The sequence below is a fragment of the Podarcis raffonei genome, chromosome 14 (assembly GCF_027172205.1).
Source record: "Podarcis raffonei isolate rPodRaf1 chromosome 14, rPodRaf1.pri, whole genome shotgun sequence".
NCBI lineage: Eukaryota > Metazoa > Chordata > Lepidosauria > Squamata > Lacertidae > Podarcis > Podarcis raffonei.
This window is the reverse complement of record NC_070615.1, coordinates 25483586-25501185: the sequence shown is the minus strand read 5'-3', so window position 1 is coordinate 25501185 and position 17600 is coordinate 25483586. Positions and strand designations below refer to the sequence as shown.

Genomic DNA, 17600 nt, shown 5'->3' with positions numbered 1-17600 from the left:
TGGAAGGGCAGATCCTGAAGCTGAGGTTCTAGTACTTTGGCCACCTCATGAGAAGACAAGACTCCCTGGAAAAAACCCTGATGCTGGGAAAGATTGAGGACACAAGGAGAAGGGGAAGACAGAGGACGAGATGGTTGGACAGTGTTCTCGAAGCTACCAGCATGAGTTTGACTAAACTGCGGGAGGCAGTGGAAGACAGGAGTGCCTGGCATGCTCTGGTCCATGGGATCACGAAGAGTTGGACACGACTCAACGACTAAACAACAACAACAACAACAAAGGGAAACGAGGGGCTCCTGGATTTCCGCCTGGCGTCTTTTCCCACCCCTCCAAGTCCCCCCCGCGCCCCCATCTTCCCCCGAAGTCCGGGGAAAGAAGTCCTGCGCTCCGAGGGCAGGAAAGTGCCAGGGCGGCCCGGCGAGGGACCCCAGCCCGGCCCCGCTCCGCTTGCCTCCCCCTCCGTCCCTACCGCCTGACTCACTCGGCCGCGCTGGTCCCGTTGATGGCGGAGCCGTCGGGCGCGGGGTGGAGCTGGATGGGCATGGGCTTCTTCTTCGGCATGGTCTCTCTGGCGCGCTCCGAGGAGGCTGCCCGCCAAAGCGCCGCGCTGCCTCCGCCCGCCGAGCCCCGCGCTCCCTCCTCGAAGCTCGGAAGCCGAGCGGAGGAGCCCGGGGCGAAGCAGGCGCCGGCTCGCTTTGCGCCTTCCGGGCTTCGCCTGGGCGCTCCGCCACCTTCTGGGCGGCGTTTACTGCGGCGGCTGCTGCTGCTCCTGTGCCGAGGCGAGCTCTCGCCTCCTGCGCGCTTTAAAGAACAAGGCGGGGAGAGAAGCGCCTCAGCGGCGCGAAAGGGCGGAGGGTCCTCCCCCAACAAGCGAAGGGGTCCGGCTTAGCGCAAGGCGCATGTGCTCAGAACCGCGCGCATGGACGTTGTGGAGGGGTGAAGCCTCCGCCAAGTTTCCCTGCCCTTACTTTGCCCGGAATGCGTGGGAAATTGCGGCAGGGAGGGGCCGCGAAAGGCGCGCTCCGGGGCCAGAGCAGCCCGGGAAGAGCCGGTGCAGCTGAGCGGCAGATCTCGCATGCAAAACGGGGCACAGGTTCAATTCCCTCCCCATCCCCATCTCCTGAGGTGCTTCCTATCGTTCCCAGGAATCAGCGTTGACAATACTGAGTTAATGAATGAATGAATGAATGTATACTGAGTTACAAGCAACTTGTTTCGGGGACAAGAACAGCGGCACAAAGTCTCAGGTTCAATCCCCGGCGTGCCCAGGAAGGGTTTGGAAAACCCTCGTGCCTGAAACCCTAGAGCAGCGGTTCTCAACCTGTGGGTCCCCCCGATGTTGTTGGACTACAACTCCCATCATTCCTGAGCTCTGGCCTTGCTAGCTAGCGGTGATGGGAGTTGTAGTTCGACAAGATCTGGGGACCCGCAGGTTGAGAAAGGCTGCCCTAGAGTTATCTGCCAGCCAGTCTAGACAGTACTGCGCTGTATGGACCACTGATCTGGCTCGTTTCTCAGGCAGATTCTTGGGTTCCTATAATTTCCTTTATTATAGGAGACTTAAAGGAAGGTGCATCAGCTGTGCTTCTTTGCTGTTGTGTCGTCTTTGGTGGCACAAATTGACTTGGCACCACTCACAGCTCCAGAACATTACATGGACTCAGGGCCAGATTTAGATGAAGAAAGGCCACTTGTGAGGCTCCTCCCCATCCCCCACCCTCACAACTAGAAGAAAATGGAAGAGTGTTATGAACAAAATTGAGTGAAGCCAAGGATGATGACGGGTGTTTAAAATTCTACAATTCACAATTTATCCTCTAAAGGACATAAAATATTATTGTTAAATACCCTGGGCAGGCCGCAGGCCAGGTTGTCCTCTTATATACCTGCTGGGATTGACAAGGCATCTGACCCTCACCTGAATCTCATTAGCATCACATGTCATGTTCATGGAAGTTGCCGAACCAATTAATCAACTTGAAGGATTACTGTTAATAGCACCAGTTTTCCTATAACTTGATATTGCTGGATAGTTTTTATTAACTGCAAAAGCATTTTTAGTTTGCTTTCTGTTGCCACCCTGGAACTTTTCTTTATTAGTGCCACTTTGTTTTGTATGATTCCTTGCAAATGAAGGAAAACAACTTTTCTCCCTCCTTGTGTTATCCTCACAAAAATTCTGTAAAGTAGATTAGGATGAGAGACAGTCACCGGCCCAAGGCCAGCCAGTGAACTTCATAACCAAATGGAGATTGAACCCTGGTCTCCCAAGTCCTAGTCCAACACTCTTAACCAGTATATTGCTGTAAGCTGCCTTGACCCTATAGGATACAGCAATGTGTGTGCACCTGAACGTATAGGACAGAGTGTGTGTAGATATGTAAGAGTGGGTGCTCTTACATATACTTCTTTTTCCAGTACTTCTTTTTCCAATGTTTTCTAACGTGAAACTTTTTGTTTAATATTTGGTATACAGTGGTACCTCGGGTTATGTTTCAGGTTACATACGCTTCAGGTTACAGACTCCGCTAACCCAGAAATAGTACCTCGGGTTAAGAACTTTGCTTCAGGATGAGAACAGAAATCGTGCTCTGGCAGCGCAGCGGCAGCTGGAGACCCCATTAGCTAAAGTGGTGCTTCAGTTTAAGAACAGTTTCAGGTTAAGAACAGACCTCCGGAACGAATTAAGTACTTAACCCGAGGTACCACTATACCTACTTTTTAACTACAAAAAGCATAATGAACTGCAGAAATTTGATATAAGATTTAGGATGAGCATTGCTTTTCTATTTTCTAGATTAATCTTGACAATAAATAAAGGTCCCATAAAAGCATCAACCTAATTAAATTAAAAACATTGCACAAATGCTAGAAGCAAATTGTGATTGCCGTGGAAGTTTTGCAGTAGCGTCCTATCCAGAGCCAAATGTCATGCCAGAACAATTAAGAAGGAAGAGAAGTAATGAAAGTAGCTGGGAGAACCTCAAAGGAACAAATTCAGACTGCGTGCGTATTTCTGTTTACTCTGCATCCAGTGTGCTCCCACTGCTGGTCTGGAAAGTGGTGCACACATTATATAAGCTACAATCCGTGTCTATATTGCATCCTGTTCTCTTGGTGTTTGTTTGTTTGTTTTTAATATATACCAGTATACTGCATTATGCTGCATTTCCCCCTCAAACCAGCTTCAATCCAAATTGAGGAAAAAGAGCAACCTAGCTAGCTGAGTTTTAACCTGGTAATGTGTATAAAGCCAGTGTAATAAGGAATATAGGCACTTGTCTCTCATGGTATAATTCACTTTGCACTCTGGAGGCCAAATTGGGTGAACAGATTCTTGGAATCATTGCTCCTCTTGAGTCGTGCTGATCCTGAATCTTGTTGTAGATAATTTCTGCCTGCCATGGACTTTTAAAAGACACAAGCTCCCTGCCAATAAAAGGGGGGGGGAGCAGAAACTGTGTGTTGTATTTACTCCAAGTAAAAGAGGTGCGACAGAGCAAAAGTGAGGACTTATGGGTCAGAAATGGCAGTCCCTGGACTTGCACAGCTTGAGCCCAAAGCGTACAGTCTGACAGCCGCAATCCTAACTCCACTTACACATAAGTAAACCACAACAAATAAAATAAGATTTGCTTCTGAGGAGACTCCTGCACTCAGCACTTAGGTAAACTACAGAATTTGCTTGGATGGTATTAAGAAGATTAGACAAATTCATGGGGAATAAGGTTATCAATAGCCATGAGCCATTATTACATTTATATCTCATACTTCTTTCCACTATTATTATTATTATTATCATTATTATTATTATTATTATTATTATTTGTATACTGCCCTATACCTGCAGGTCTCAGTTTTACAACATAAAATCACAATATAAAAACACAAAATACATAATAAGAATAAAAACAACCTGCTAAACCCCCCTCCTCAACCCAACACATTTTAAAAGGGTATTGGAGGTAGGTTGGGCTGAGATGCAGTGGCTGGTCCAAAAACACCCTGTGAGCTTTGTGGCTGAGTGGGGATTCGAACCCTGGTCTCCCAGGTCCTAGCCCAGCACTCTAACCACTACAGAACACTACCTCCGCTGTTATATATGTGCTCCGGGATCTTCTGCAACATTCTTGAAAGGCAATAAGGCTATCAATGGCTATTGTACTTCTCTTGTCTGAATGCCAGATGCTGGGAAACACAGATGAGGAGAGGGCTGTCGCATAGGGCTGAGCAATGTCTGGTTTTCAACATCGTGATATATCACAATATATTGATAATTCATGATGTCTGAAATAAGGATGGAACGATGTAGAGTGAACAGGGTAATGCCCTGACAACTGCCACTACTTTGGGATCTTAAAAGAAAACATTTTTACTTATATTTTCCATATTGTTATAACTGTTGCTTTATAGTACAGAACAACGGGGATGGCAGGAATCTTCACAGACGCAATGACCAGCTTCACAGGTTTTCCCACATCACAATTTTTTACATAGCACACATACACATCACAATTCTCGATATAGCACCACGTCGAATATTAGGAAACCGTGACCGTGGTGTGGATTTCAAACCGATTTTGGACGATGTATTGATACATCACCCCGCCTGACTGTTGTGCTCATGTGCCGCTTTTGACTAAATGGGCCTTTGCCCTGGTCTAATGGGGCCCTTGTTATATTCTGAGGATTCTGGGGCACAAATTCAAGACTGCACAACACACCCATGCAATGGGAAGTACAGTGGAACCTTGGTTCTCAAAAGGCTTAGTTGACGAACAAATCGGCTCCTGAACGAAAACCCGAAAGTAAGGGTTCTAGTTTTCAAACATTCTTCAGAAGTCAAATGTCTGATGCGACTGTCGGCTATTGCTTCTGGGGCACCTGCGCCAATCGGAAGCCACGCCTTGTTTTTTGAACGTTTCAGTAGGTGAACGGACTTCCAGAATGGATTACATTCGGGAACCAAGGTACCACTGTATCAAAATACTTACTGTAATCCAGGGCAAAGCCCTCACACTGAAATCTGAACCCCTACCTATGCCATTTATTTAATTACTTGTTACGTTCATCATACCTGGGTCTCCATCCACTCCTGTTTTATCCTCACAACAGCCCTATGAGTTAGGTTAAACTGAAAAAATGGCTGGTCCAATTCAGCCAGTGAGCTTCATGGCTGTGTGGAAATTTGAACCCTGGTCTCCTAACTAACCACTACACCACACTGGCTTTCATATTGTTCAATTTTCTAGTGTTCATCACAAGATATAATGATTATTCATTAAATTTGCATGTCACTTAGCACACAAAGGTAAGCGACTTACATATATGTGTATGTGTATACTTCAATCAACTTATATTGTTTAAATGTAGCTATCCTTTTCCATATATTAAGAATGGAAATTTTTATTATATTTATGAACAATGTCATCCTGTAAATGATTATCTAAAAGAAAATAACAATACTTCAAATAATATAATGCATATAAATATCTGGACATCAGATGGCACAATTTATACTGGGGGGGGGGGTTAGAGGAGAAAGGGTTGGTGCAACTGTGTTCAGGTTACAATTATTCTTATTTTTTGACTATTAGTTTCCTCTCAGGCACAGTTTACCACTAGTTGGCCACTGGGGTAAAAGCGTGCTCCAAGCAACTGCCTAGCAACAACAGAAAGGGGCCAAAATAACAAGTATTAAAGAATCCAAATGAGACGACCAAGTATGTGTGTGCAGACAAATGGGTAGGGTGGAGCAAAGCAAGTACCGTTACTCAGTACAGGAGATATTGTGGGTTCGTTTCCAGACCACTGCAATTAAGCAAATAATCGCAGTAAATTAAGTCACACTTTTTTTTGTTGTTTCAGAGTGCATATAAAACTTACGTTAACACTATACTGTAGTCTACTAAGTGTGCAATACAGTGGTACCTCGGGTTAAGTACTTAATTCGTTCTGGAAGTCCGTACTTAACCTGAATCTGTTCTTAACCTGAAGCACCACTTTAGCTAATGGGGCCTCCTGCTCCCGCCGCGCCACCGGAGTACGATTTCTGTTCTCATCCTGAAGCAAAGTTCTTAACCTGAAGCACTATTTCTGGGTTAGCGGAGTCTGTAACCTGAAGCGTATGTAACCTGAAGCGTATGTAACCTGAGGTACCACTGTAGTGTTGTTTTTTTAAAAAAAATCAAACAAACATCAATGTACATACCTTAATTAAAAAACACTTTATTGCTAAAAAATGCTAACCATCATCTGAGCCTTCAGTGAGTCGTAATCTTTTTGGTGATGGAGGGTCATGCTGACGGATCACCTTGGTGATCGCTGAAGCCTGGGGTGGCTGTGGCAATTTCTTAAAATAAGACAGCAGTGAAGTTTGCCGCATTGATTGTCTCTTCCTTTCACGAAAGATTTCTCTGTAGCATCCAATGCTGTTTGACAGCATCTTACGCACGGTGGAACTTCTTTCAAAACTGGGGTCAATCCTCTCAAAGCCTGCTGCTGCTTTATCAACTAAGTTTATGTAATATTCTAAATCCTTTGTTGTCATTTCGGCAATGTTCGCAGCATCTTTGCCAGGGGGAGATTTCATCTCAAGGAACCCCTTTCTTTGCTCGCCCATAAGGAGCAACTCCTGTTGTTTGGCGTCACCACCTCCATCCAAAATCTTAGCTAGAACGTCTGGATAGCTTGCTGCAACCTCTACATCAGCACTTGGTGTTTCATCTTGCCCTTTTGTGTTATGGAGGCGGCTTCTTTCCTTAAACCTCATGAACCAACCTCTGCTAGCTTCAAACTTGTCTTCTGCAGCTTCCTCGCCTCTCTCGGCCTTCATGGAATTGAAGAGAGCGAGGGCTTTGCTCTGGATTAGGCTTTGGCTTAAGCAAACGTTGCGGCGGGTTTGATCTTCTATCCAGACCACTAAGACTTTCTCCATATCAGCAATAAGGCTGTTCCGCTTCCTTATCACTCGCGTGTTCACCGGGGTAGCACTTTGAATTTCCTTCAGGAACTTCTCCTTTGCATTCACAACTTGGCTGACCGTTTGGCGCAAGAGGCCTAGTCTTCGGCCGATCTCGGCTTTCGACATGCCTTCCTCGCTGAGCTTAATCATTTCTAGCTTTTGATGCAAAGTGAGGGACATGCGACTCTTCCTTTCACTTGAATGCTTGGAGGCCATCGTAGGTCTATTAATTTATTACAATATTGTGGTGTCTCAGGGAACGCAAACTCCCAAGGAAAGGGCGGAAGAGGGTCTAGGGGCTTAGTCCATCCCCTGGTCCTCTTGGCTGCAGGGGCAAGAGGGGGGAAACCCGGCTCCAGCCCTAGCCAGCTCCACCAGGGCTGCCAGGAGCTGCACCCATGTCCAGGCTCCTGCAGCCTCGTCTGCAACCCAGCAGCAGTAGCTCCTGCAGTTCTTCACATTGTCAAAACCGCAATATCTGCGAAGCGCAACAAAGCGAAGCGCAACAAAGCGAGCCGTGACGTTAACAGTCCTGTGTCGCAATAGGGGGAAAGTAGCGGCGTGGTGTCGGGACGCGGGTGGCGCTGTGGGTAAAAGCCTCAGCGCCTAGGGCTTGCCGATCGAAAGGTCGGCGGTTCGAATCCCCGTGGCGGGGTGCGCTCCCGCTGCTCGGTCCCAGCGCCTGCCAACCTAGCAGTTCGAAAGCACGGGTGCAAGTAGATAAATAGGGACCGCTTACTGGCGGGAAGGTAAACGGCGTTTCCGTGTGCTGCGCTGGCTCGCCAGATGCAGCTTTGTCATGCTGGCCACGTGACCCGGAAGTGTCTCTGGACAGCGCTGGCCCCCGGCCTCTTGAGTGAGATGGGCGCACAACCCCAGAGTCTGGCAAGACTGGCCCGTACGGGCAGGGGTACCTTTACCTTTAGCGGCGTGGAAAAGAAGGAGGGAAGCGAGAACACAGAGCTAGAACCTCAAGAGGCAGCCCATCGCTTCGCTTGTGTTATAGGCGATTTTCGGGTTCAGATAAAAAAAAAGATATTTTAAAGTGCCACTTCCGGATGGAAGAAGTAAAAACTAGGCGGAGAAATAAACATGGAAATTCAAGGTAATTGGAAGTTGGGCGCAGACTGCTCCCCCGCCCTTCAGAACAGAAGGGCACCAAGAAATCGAGAAGTCCTTGTTTTCTAACTCTTGCTTCTTTTGAAACATTTGATTTACAGTGCAATCCTGTACGCGTCTACTCAGAAGGAAGCCTCGTTGAGTTCAATGGGGCTTATTTCTGAGCAGAGGCATGCACAGAATTGCATTGGTAATTAGCTCCTGAAGCGTGTTTTTTTAAAAAATTAAATTAAATTAAAAATAGCCTAACCTATGCAAAATGTCAGTGCCGATATGCTCTACTGTCTTCCACAATGGAAACTGGGGCAGTTGAAGAGAGAAGAGAGTTGGGTTCTCAGCCAGGGGCGAGCACGATCGAGCCGGGATTTTTATTGGGGGGGGCAGTTTGTTTGTTTTAGGAAATCAAAGTTGTTTCTTAGGAAATTAAAGTTGGGGAGGCTTCTTCTGGGGGTGGCAGAGCCTCAGATTATTTAGAGCTTTAAATGTTTTCTGAAAAATATTTGTGGATTCCCCCCCCCCACCGCCATGCCATCGACTTCCTTCTTCAGAACCGGGTTGCGCTGTAATGTTGCACGTGGAGGCCGTCAGGCCGTCAGGCTCAAATGGTGGTTTAACAACAGCCCTGCAGCCCGAGGGGAGTCTCACACAACACCCTCGCCATGGGAGCCACCGCCGCCCATACTTCATGCCAAAGAGCGCTTGGGTCTCCCATCCCCAAATACCCCAAGTAAATCTATTTTTTTATCCATACCAAGTAAGTCTTATCATCAATCTTTTTTCTTTTGTTTTTCATTTGGGGTGGGAAGAAAACGAAAGAAAAAAATGAACCCGGAAACTGCCTCTGCCACCTTCTGCCTGTTAGGTCTACTGTTGTCTGAAGTCTATGGGAGAAGAACGCGTGTCGCTGCTCTCGCGAGATGACGCGGCTTCCGCCTCCAAATCCCTCCCCCCGCAGCGCTTTGGCGCGTTTTCTGCTCGGCGGGAGCGGAGGGCCGGTTTCTGAGGGAAGTTGTCCCTGAGGTAAGCGAAGCCATTCCGTTGGTATTGTCCGGTTGGGAGGGGGCTTCCTCTCCTCGGTGGGTTTGCGTGGAGGCGGCTCGAGGCCCAGGTTTGCTGCACTAGGAAGAGGAGCGGCGGCGGCTCCCCTTCACGAGGACCTGGGCGAGGCCCAGAAAAGGGCTTCCCAAATCATGGTCAAGGGGATGAAGGAGCAGCTTTTCCCCTCAGAGGGAAGGTTGCAGCTTTCAGAAGGAAGGAGGGTAAGAGACGACATGAAATCACTCGAGGTGGGGGGAAAGCGGAAAGGAATAATAATAATAATAATAATAATAATAATTTATACCCCGCCCATCTGGCTGTGTTTCCCCAGCCACTCTGGGCGGCTTCCAGCAAAATATTAAAATACAATAAAACATCAAATATCAAAAGCTTCCCTAAACAGGGGAAGGAGGCTTCCCCCCCAAAAATCCTCTGAAGCTCAGGGACATCCCATAAAGTTGAGTGTTGGAAGATTTGGGGCAGATAAAAAAAAAAGGAAATCCCTTCACGCAGCGCATTGGTGAAGCTGTGGAACTCCCTCCCACAGGAGGTTTTTTAATGGCCACCAACTTGGGACGGTTTTAAAAGAGGATAAGGTAAATTCAGGGAGGAGAGGGGCTATCCGTGGCTGTGAGCGAGGAGGGTTATTTTATCTATTGCCTGCCTTTTACCCTAAGGTCCCAGGGTGGGTTGCAACAGCATTAAAAGCCGTATTTATAACAAACTTGGATGGTTATGCTCTGCCTTCATAGTTGGAGGTGATGATGCTTTTGGATACCAGGTGCTGGAAACCCGAGGGGGTGGAGAAAAGTCTTGCGCTCGAATGCTAAGTGGACACTCAGGGTCTAATCATCCTGCTGGGAAAGCTCTCGTCAGAACGGAAAAAACCCCACATCTTCACTTTCTGCAAAGTGAAGATAGTGTGGTATCTCAACAGGAAAGCTGTTCCAATGAACAGGGACGGCCACACTGAAAGCCCTGCCCGGAGTTAGTGTGGAGCGGGGTTTCTGAGAGCTTTGGGACTTTTTATTTATTTATTTTATTTCACAACGTGTAATAAAAACCTCTGAAGCCCAGTTGCTGGGTTTCCAAATGGGGAGAATGCTGTCGCACTCTGGTCCTGCCTTGGGGCTTCTGGTTGGCCACTGTAGGAACAAGATGCTGGACTAGATGGGCTTTTCACTTGATCCTGCAGGGCTTTTATTAAGTTCAGCCAGAATGATCAAGGTGGCTGGAGCACCTTCTCTATGAGGAAAGGTTACAGTGCAGTGTTCTCAGGAATATGAGGTGATAATGCACAGCCTTCTGAATGAAAGCTGTGTTGCTCTATACTTGATTCTGAGACAGGCTTGTTATTTTCTAACATAAAATTTATAACCTGTAACTTTTATAATCTGTCTTTTTTGTTGTTGTTACCTCACATCATCTGCCCTTTGTCTGAACGTTATCCATGACTACTTTACTTCTTTATCCCTAGTTCATCTTTTAACCAAAATTTTACAAATTTGCATTGCTACTTTTCCAGGATAGAGTGCTTTGGATCGCAAGATGATAGATCCAATAGATGGCAATTTGTTTGATCTTCCTGATTATGAACAAATCCAGGATGAGACGTTTCTACCTCTACCACCTCCAGACTCTCCAGGAGGAGATGTTGAAGGCAACTTAATGAATGGAGGTGACTGTTCACTTGAACTAAATGTTCACATTTTGAACCCTGATAGCACAGTCTATGCATGTTTATTTGGATGTAAATCCCACTGTGTTCAGGGTTTTACTCTGAGGTAAGTGTGCATAGCTTTGTGCCCTGAATCCATGAAACTACATTTGCTTCTAATACTAGACTTCATGAGGAGAACTTACTTTATGCACATAGTAGGTTTCTTTAAAAACAACAATAACCCCTATTTAAATTATATCTGGTGTTTTTGTCTTTTTTAAAAAGAGACTGATTGAAAGTTACTTTGCACACTTATTCCTTAAGGTGGTTTAACTTTGACACAACAAGCTGTAATATGTAGCATGTGGACTATAGCCTCAGGGTTCTCCCTAGGCCATGCCCCCTCTCCCAAAGTCCTAACTTGCTCCTCCCAATTTATGTTTTGGATTTGCCACTACTGTCATGTATCCCTGGAGGTTTGCCCATGAGGGAATGTGGCCTTGAGGCTGAAGGTTTCCTATCCCTGTTTAGCAGCAGGGGGATAAGACACCAAATATAAGACACCATTGCATGAATAAATACCTTTCCTGGAATATGCCTGTGTGACTGTTACAGCATTCATATATGGTATATAAAAATATATGGGAATGTTTATTACTATGGATGTTTCACTCAGGAAATCTAATCACATTCTCAGTTTTAGCATATGTTGTTTTTCATTTGTCAGAATCAGAAGAAAACAAATTGTCACAAGCCAAGGATTCTTCTAAGACTACAAGGCGATCTGTTAAAAGGCCAGTGCCTAAACTAGATGCTGACAGGTATTTAGAAAAAATTTCCTAACCCTTTGTGTGCCTCTATTTACTCTGTTGCATATTATTGCTCTTAATCCTTTTAATTGATGCCAAACTTCTAGAATTTGGATCTTTGAGATGCATCCCAATATACATAAGAGTTTTTACCTTTTGTTGACCTGTGTGGTGTTCTCCTATGGTTACTAGAGTGGAACTTTAGCTGCTGAGTCCCACTATCCATTGCTATTGTCCTTAGAGATCCTCTTTCGCACAGAGGTCCAGTTGGCTAGGACATGGGACAGTGTCCTTTCAGTTACAGTGTCCAGGTCATGGAACTCTATTTTCAGGACCCCAGGGTGGGTTCCAACTATAAATACATAGTCCCTTCTTTACCGGCACTTCAACATGCTGCCAAAACCTTTTTGTCCCACCATAGCTTTGGTTTGGTTTAGTTTCCCATTGTCTCTTCAGTGACTTTAGTATCTGGCTTCTGGCATTTAGCCCCAATTTTAGGAAATTTATATTATGTTAATCATGTGAGCCATCTTATGATGACTGTTGTGAGGGGCCCAAAGGCAGGACATATGAATATTTAAATAAATGAATAAATTGGTGATTTTGTAGATCAGCCTAGGCAATGGGTTGTGCTATACCTTTGCCATTGTTGTGTTGCAGTGTCACATCATTTGCTTGGCAGTGAGTGAGGAGAATAAAATGGAATTGAGCAGAAAACATTTGGAGACTTGCTTAGTCAAGGGCCCTCTTCCCAACACAGTACTCAAATGGTTGTCAAGGCCCATCCAAATAATGGCTTGGCAACTCTATTTGTAAATGGTTTGTTTTAAGGAGGTTCAATTCAGTTTTGTTGGATTAAGAAATATGTATATACTATTGTATATATGTGTGTTTGTGTAGGTATATGTATATATGTATTGTAGATTCTACTGGAACAAATCGTCTATGGCATGGATAGCCAATATCATGTCCTCCAGACTACAGCTCCCATCACCCCTGACTATTGGCCGTACTGACTCGAGCTGAAGGGAATTGTAGTACAAGAACACTATGTTGGCTATCCCTGGAGAGTTTGATAGCATTTTGATACCTCTTCAGAACTGGAAACATTTTCTTACATGAAAATTATGTGCATCATCAAAAGCCATAACAGACTGTATACCATGCCTCTTGTACACATTGGCATCGTATTTCAGAGTTTTGGGTGGAATACCTGTTATTGGGAAAAAAAATTTCAAGTAACTGGAGACACTTCTAACATTCACAGGTTAGTTTCAGAGCGAGGACTTCCAGCTTTGCGGAATATGTTTGATAATATAAAATTCAAAGGTAAAGGTTATGAGGTAAGCAATGCTGAGAAGTCTTCTCTTGATTTTTGTGGCCATTGTATGCATATTATGTATTCTGGGATATAAGCTGTGTGGAACATACAAACATGAAGTTTTTCAGCAAAGGAATAGATTAAATGTTAGGGGTTCTAATACTAACATGTTTAGTTTTGTTGATCAGTTGTGAATTGCCACTCTGTCATGACAATGATGGCACAAAATTGACTATTTTGGGTAATTTACGTTTAACATTAGCCTTCCTTAATAGTATAAGGGAAGCCAAAGCTAATACATTCATCAAAACAAACCCTTTCCAGACAAGATACTGTTTTACAATATCTTAAAGACTGGAGGGGAGAAGCAATGCAAGTACAATTAAAAACCAGTAGGAATATTTAATGTGATGGATATGCCATCTCCAGTCTTCAACCACAAATCCACACCTGAATGGACGATCTCAGTTGGTGGAGCTCCTGTTCTTAAACCTCTGGAGACACAAGACTGAGGAACACTGGTCTACAGTGGCTATCCAGGATTTTAGACAGGGAACAGTCCCTGCCTTAACCTGGAGATGTAGGTGTTTGGGATTTTTTTTGCATGCAGAACAAATGCTCTATAACTGAGCCACAGCAACTCCCCAAGAATCTTCAAGAAAGGGCCTTTAATCTGTTTGGTTTTTTTTTTAAGCTAATAACAATTACTTTTGTCAGTTGGATACACTTTTGCATCCCAAATGTACAACTTCAGTATTTAAGGCTTTATAAAATAAAGCTTCAAATACTTTCTCAATGTGAGCATGCCCAATGTTTAAACTGTATCTTGTTCTTTATGTTCAGGAAGCAGACCTGAAGGCGCTTGTGAGGCATATGGAGCACTGGGCTCACAGGCTATTCCCTAAACTTCCATTTGAGGATTTTGTTGACAAAGTAGAGAGTTTAGGAGGTAAACAACCAGTCCAGGTGAGTGTCAACCAATCTGAGTAAAAGTAATGCTTAATTGAAAGCAACAAATACAACTCGGATCTGTAACATATAGCATTCTCATTCTAGGCATGCTTGAAGCGAATTAGACTTGACCTGCCCATGTTGCATGAAGAATTCACAAGTAATGAAGGCATGTATGCATTGAAAATGTTAGCACTGCATCCTTTTCTCTTTTGATGGTCAGACATTTAGGTGCTACTGAGAACTGACAGCAAAATTGATGTCCTTTAGGATTGAGCTGACCAGTCTTGCATGGTGTCATTTTAAAAACATGAATCCATGTGTCTGCTGCTAAATTGACAATGCCATAGTGCATCGCAGGAAGTCTTTAACAGTTGAGGGATAACTTGTTGGTATTGAGTGCTCCTGAACTTGCACTTTTGCTTAAAGACATAAGAAGTGCCTTGCTAGATCTAAAGAGCTACCTAATCAAGCACTCTGTGCAGCAGATTCCAGTAGCAGATCCTAGATGCACTGGAAATTAGCTAGAGAACTACTGTGTACTTTCAGCCCCTCCCTAGAACAATGTATCTAATCTTTTTTAAAAAAATAAGGAGCATATGTCAGTTCCATAAGTTTGTGTATTTGTTGGTATCCATCTGGATTGCACATTGTGCTTAGGACACAATAAATTTTGTTTCCAGAATACAGGATTTCATCTGAACAGTCTCCCTAAGTGCTGTGCATTTTGCTAAGCCCTTTGATTATACATTAATTGTAAACTTTTGTGGTGTCTTGGGAAGCTTGGACTCATAGAGGAGCTAGGTAGAAATTTTGGCAATTGCTGCAACAGTGCTGAAGTTTAATGACAATCTTTCCTAAAAGATTAGCAGAAAGGTCACTACTACCACTGACTTGACTTTAAAAGTGTAAACCATTAATATGCTGTTTTGCCTTCCTCTCCTGGGATATCAGAACAATTAGATAATTGTGGATGCAATGAATATTGGTTGCATTTGTTAGCTATACAATGCAGCCCTAGGCAGCCACATATATTAACAAAATGGATCCTGCCGACAGGCTCTGTCCAGTTACCAGATTTCTGTGCGATGGTTCCATACATATATGTTGAGTGACAGACAACACAGTTTTGGTTTAAGGAAATATGAATGACATTTTGTTTCAGGAATTAGATACCTTTTTGATTTTGACTGCTTTCTAATTAATAAGACACAGGAATTAACACTTCTGTATCATTGGACAAGTAGCTTTCCTTCTATAATTTGCTACACTATTGAATGAGGGAATATTATTGTAGTTCCAGCAATATGTTGATAAATCTGTTTAAAGCAGCCTAGCCTAGTGTAGATTTTGCCTGGAAACTTCTGATAGCCTTTTCCATTCAATATAGGTGAGGATGGGGGAAGCAATGGACCTAATCCAGCCACTGAAGAATTAGATTTATTTTCTGAAATCCAAAATGCACGAGAAGACTTTGGTTTGCCCCCAAATAGCACACTAACAGAGGAGCAACTGCAGAGAATTGAAAGGAACAGGCAAATAGCCATGGAAAGAAGACAAGCAAAAACACAGTTCAACAGTCAGTCACAAGAAGGTAAATTCTAAAGTATGAATAGAGACTATTCATGGTGATACTTTGGGGTAATTGAATTCAAAAATCCTGCTAAAAATCAGCATCTGGTTCTGTTTTGACAATTGCAAATATAAAAATTGAGGTTTTCTTTAAATTTCTTTGTAAATGATTTCTTCCCCTTCAAATCAGTTTCCCTCTCAGTAGGTGAGCTGTGGTGTGCACTGTACAAGGGAATCACATCTACATGGGGGTTAGGTTCCAAAGCCGGTGCATTAGGCAAAATTCATGTATAGTCCAATTTACCTTAAATTGCCTCCCGAGTCTGGCTTCAAGGTACCACTGCTTATCTGAGGAGTCTCCTTTGGTCCCTGTGCTTTCCCTGAGGAGCTGGATCAGTGGAGGAGGAAGAGGGGCTTTCCAACTTTCTCCATGCTTGTTGCGAGCCAGCAGGACTGCCTTTCCCCAAATGACAGGAGGGAGGGGGGCAGGCAGGCAGGCAAAGGGAAAGGGAGGCAGAAAGAGAAAAAAGCTAGAACGAATCTTTACAGTTGCAGATGGGGTCCAAGTAGCAGCTTTTGCAGGAGCTTGCTGCCAATCATCTATAATTGAATTGGTGTTATTTATGTGTATGTGTGATGTGATTCCATTATAATTTCAGATTAGCAGGAAGTTCATGTGATGACTGGTTTATTGCTAGTTCTATATATGCACTGCTCTTCTACACTAAAACCTGCCAACTTGACATAAACAGGGAAATTAAATCAAACAGCTGGTCTTTGTCTTCACCTGAACAAGATTCAGGTTACCTTGTTACTAGGTGGATGAGCTACCAAGGATTGCCACAAGAGCGGAATAGTTATTAGCAGGAATTTTTCTTCACCCCCCTTCCTTCAACTTAGTAGTGAGATTTATTGTGGTGGAGATTCACCAAGTGGCCTAAACCACGTTTCTTCATGAAGGTGTACCACACTGACAAAACCAAAGAGAAGGAGAGTTTATGTAGGAACAATTGTCACAATTTGTTCTTTCCATACATTTGATGACTGAACTAAAGTGTCTTCGGCTCTATTACAATATTCTTTGGAAAGCTAGCAGCCAGAACATTACTCTTCTTGTATTTCAAATTCATGTTTTTCAGTTCTAAATTTAACTATTTCCTTCAACTTGACCCCTGCCTTGTGATAATTGCTTCATTTTTCTTACTAATAAAAGTTTGGTTTAAAGAAATTGATTGCTTCTCTCACCTCATAAAACTTCAAGTTATTGACTGGGCTAGGGAGTATGAGCCTAAGCAATTACATTAGAGGAAAGGAGTTAATGCAAGAATGGTGACAGCCAATATTTTTTTGTTTCTAATAGAGCTGCAAGTGACCCAGGCAGATTAAGAATGTCACATCATTGTGGCTCAGGAACAAGATGACCTGCCTGTGGTGGAAGGAGGAAATGTACCTTTTCAGACTATTGAGAAGAAGGAAATTGGAAGTATAGAAGATAAATGACCTTTAACTTTTGTATCAAGTGACCAAGGACCAACATCTTGAATTATACGTCACATATTCCTGTTATTTCTTCCTCTTGAAAGTGGTTTTTTTAATGGATTTTTTTCTACTGGAACAACTGATCATTCTTCCCAGTTCCACTGGTCTCACTTACATGTAAAGATGAGCCAAACCATGGCTAGGCATGAATGAGCAAGTGTGCTGGTAAGAGGTGAAAACTGTGGCTGCTTGACTCCACCCCTGTAGTGCTATCCATGGTTTGACTTAATGTTCTGTGCAAACCTAGACTTGTGGTTTGTCTTCTCCAATCAAACCATGAGCAGTAAGCTAAGAACAAGCTTTAGTTACAGCTTGTGGCTAAGCTATAGTTTGGCTTAATGTTGCATGCTAATTTGGCCTTTCAGTGAGAGTTCTGTAATTCAGATTTTTTTTTCTTTATCCACCACTTTGGAAATGGTGTTTCTCAGTTTAAAGTGAGACGAGTTGAAGCTTGAATTAAAAGTAATGGCTGCTAATCCTTCAATGAGAAAGCACCATTCTCACAGTAGATGTTATAAAATGTTACATATAGAAAGCAGACCAAAGCAATGATAGTTCTGCCATTAAAATTTTTTATAACTTTCACATTGTGAAATACTTGTGCTGTGTGTCCATATTTTACACTGG

General features: G+C 43.8%; 3 protein-coding genes and 1 non-coding gene across 5 annotated transcripts in view; 2 read left to right on the top strand and 2 right to left on the bottom strand.

Annotated features, from left to right (window-relative positions):
- The window catches only part of MAP2K1 (mitogen-activated protein kinase kinase 1), a 40889-nt gene extending 40020 nt beyond the window's left edge, over positions 1 to 869 (bottom strand). The window contains exon 1 of the mRNA XM_053364058.1: positions 482 to 869. Coding sequence (XP_053220033.1) covers positions 482 to 561 — 80 coding nt within the window. The 5' untranslated portion in view covers positions 562 to 869. The remainder of the gene's footprint in view (positions 1 to 481) is intronic.
- Positions 870 to 6244: 5375 nt separating this feature from the next.
- On the bottom strand, positions 6245 to 7510 carry TIGD1 (tigger transposable element derived 1). The gene has a single exon (XM_053365589.1). The coding sequence runs from the start codon at positions 7178 to 7180 to the stop codon at positions 6245 to 6247; it is 936 nt and encodes a 311-aa protein (XP_053221564.1). The 5' UTR covers positions 7181 to 7510.
- A 1476-nt stretch (positions 7511 to 8986) lies between these two features.
- TIPIN (TIMELESS interacting protein) lies at positions 8987 to 17558 on the top strand. 2 transcript variants are annotated; one of them, XM_053365797.1, is made up of 8 exons: positions 8987 to 9103; positions 10647 to 10799; positions 11509 to 11602; positions 12858 to 12933; positions 13755 to 13877; positions 13968 to 14031; positions 15253 to 15456; positions 16795 to 17558. In XM_053365797.1, exons 2-8 carry the CDS (start codon positions 10670 to 10672, stop codon positions 16818 to 16820), a joined length of 717 nt encoding a protein of 238 aa, XP_053221772.1. In that variant the 5' UTR covers positions 8987 to 9103; positions 10647 to 10669; the 3' UTR covers positions 16821 to 17558. The 2 variants fall into 2 exon arrangements, with proteins under 2 accessions (XP_053221772.1, XP_053221773.1); XM_053365798.1 differs by lacking the exon at positions 8987 to 9103 and adding an exon at positions 9117 to 9342.
- LOC128402240 (small Cajal body-specific RNA 14) lies at positions 14832 to 14965 on the top strand. The gene has a single exon (XR_008327638.1). It is a non-coding gene; the product is annotated as a small Cajal body-specific RNA 14 (non-coding RNA).
- Positions 17559 to 17600: the final 42 nt, after the last annotated feature.

What these genes read in the sequence shown, in the direction of transcription:
- TIPIN (XM_053365797.1), top strand. Translation starts at nt 10,670, where the DNA reads ATGATAGATCCAATAGATGGCAATTTGTTTGATCTTCCTGATTATGAA. An exon ending in GAGGTAAACAACCAGTCCAG is followed by an intron (nt 13,878 to 13,967) that starts GTGAGTGTCAAC and finishes TTCTCATTCTAG; the next exon opens with GCATGCTTGAAGCGAATTAG. An exon ending in AGAATTCACAAGTAATGAAG is followed by an intron (nt 14,032 to 15,252) that starts GCATGTATGCAT and finishes CATTCAATATAG; the next exon opens with GTGAGGATGGGGGAAGCAAT.
- TIGD1 (XM_053365589.1), bottom strand. Translation starts at nt 7,180, where the DNA reads ATGGCCTCCAAGCATTCAAGTGAAAGGAAGAGTCGCATGTCCCTCACT.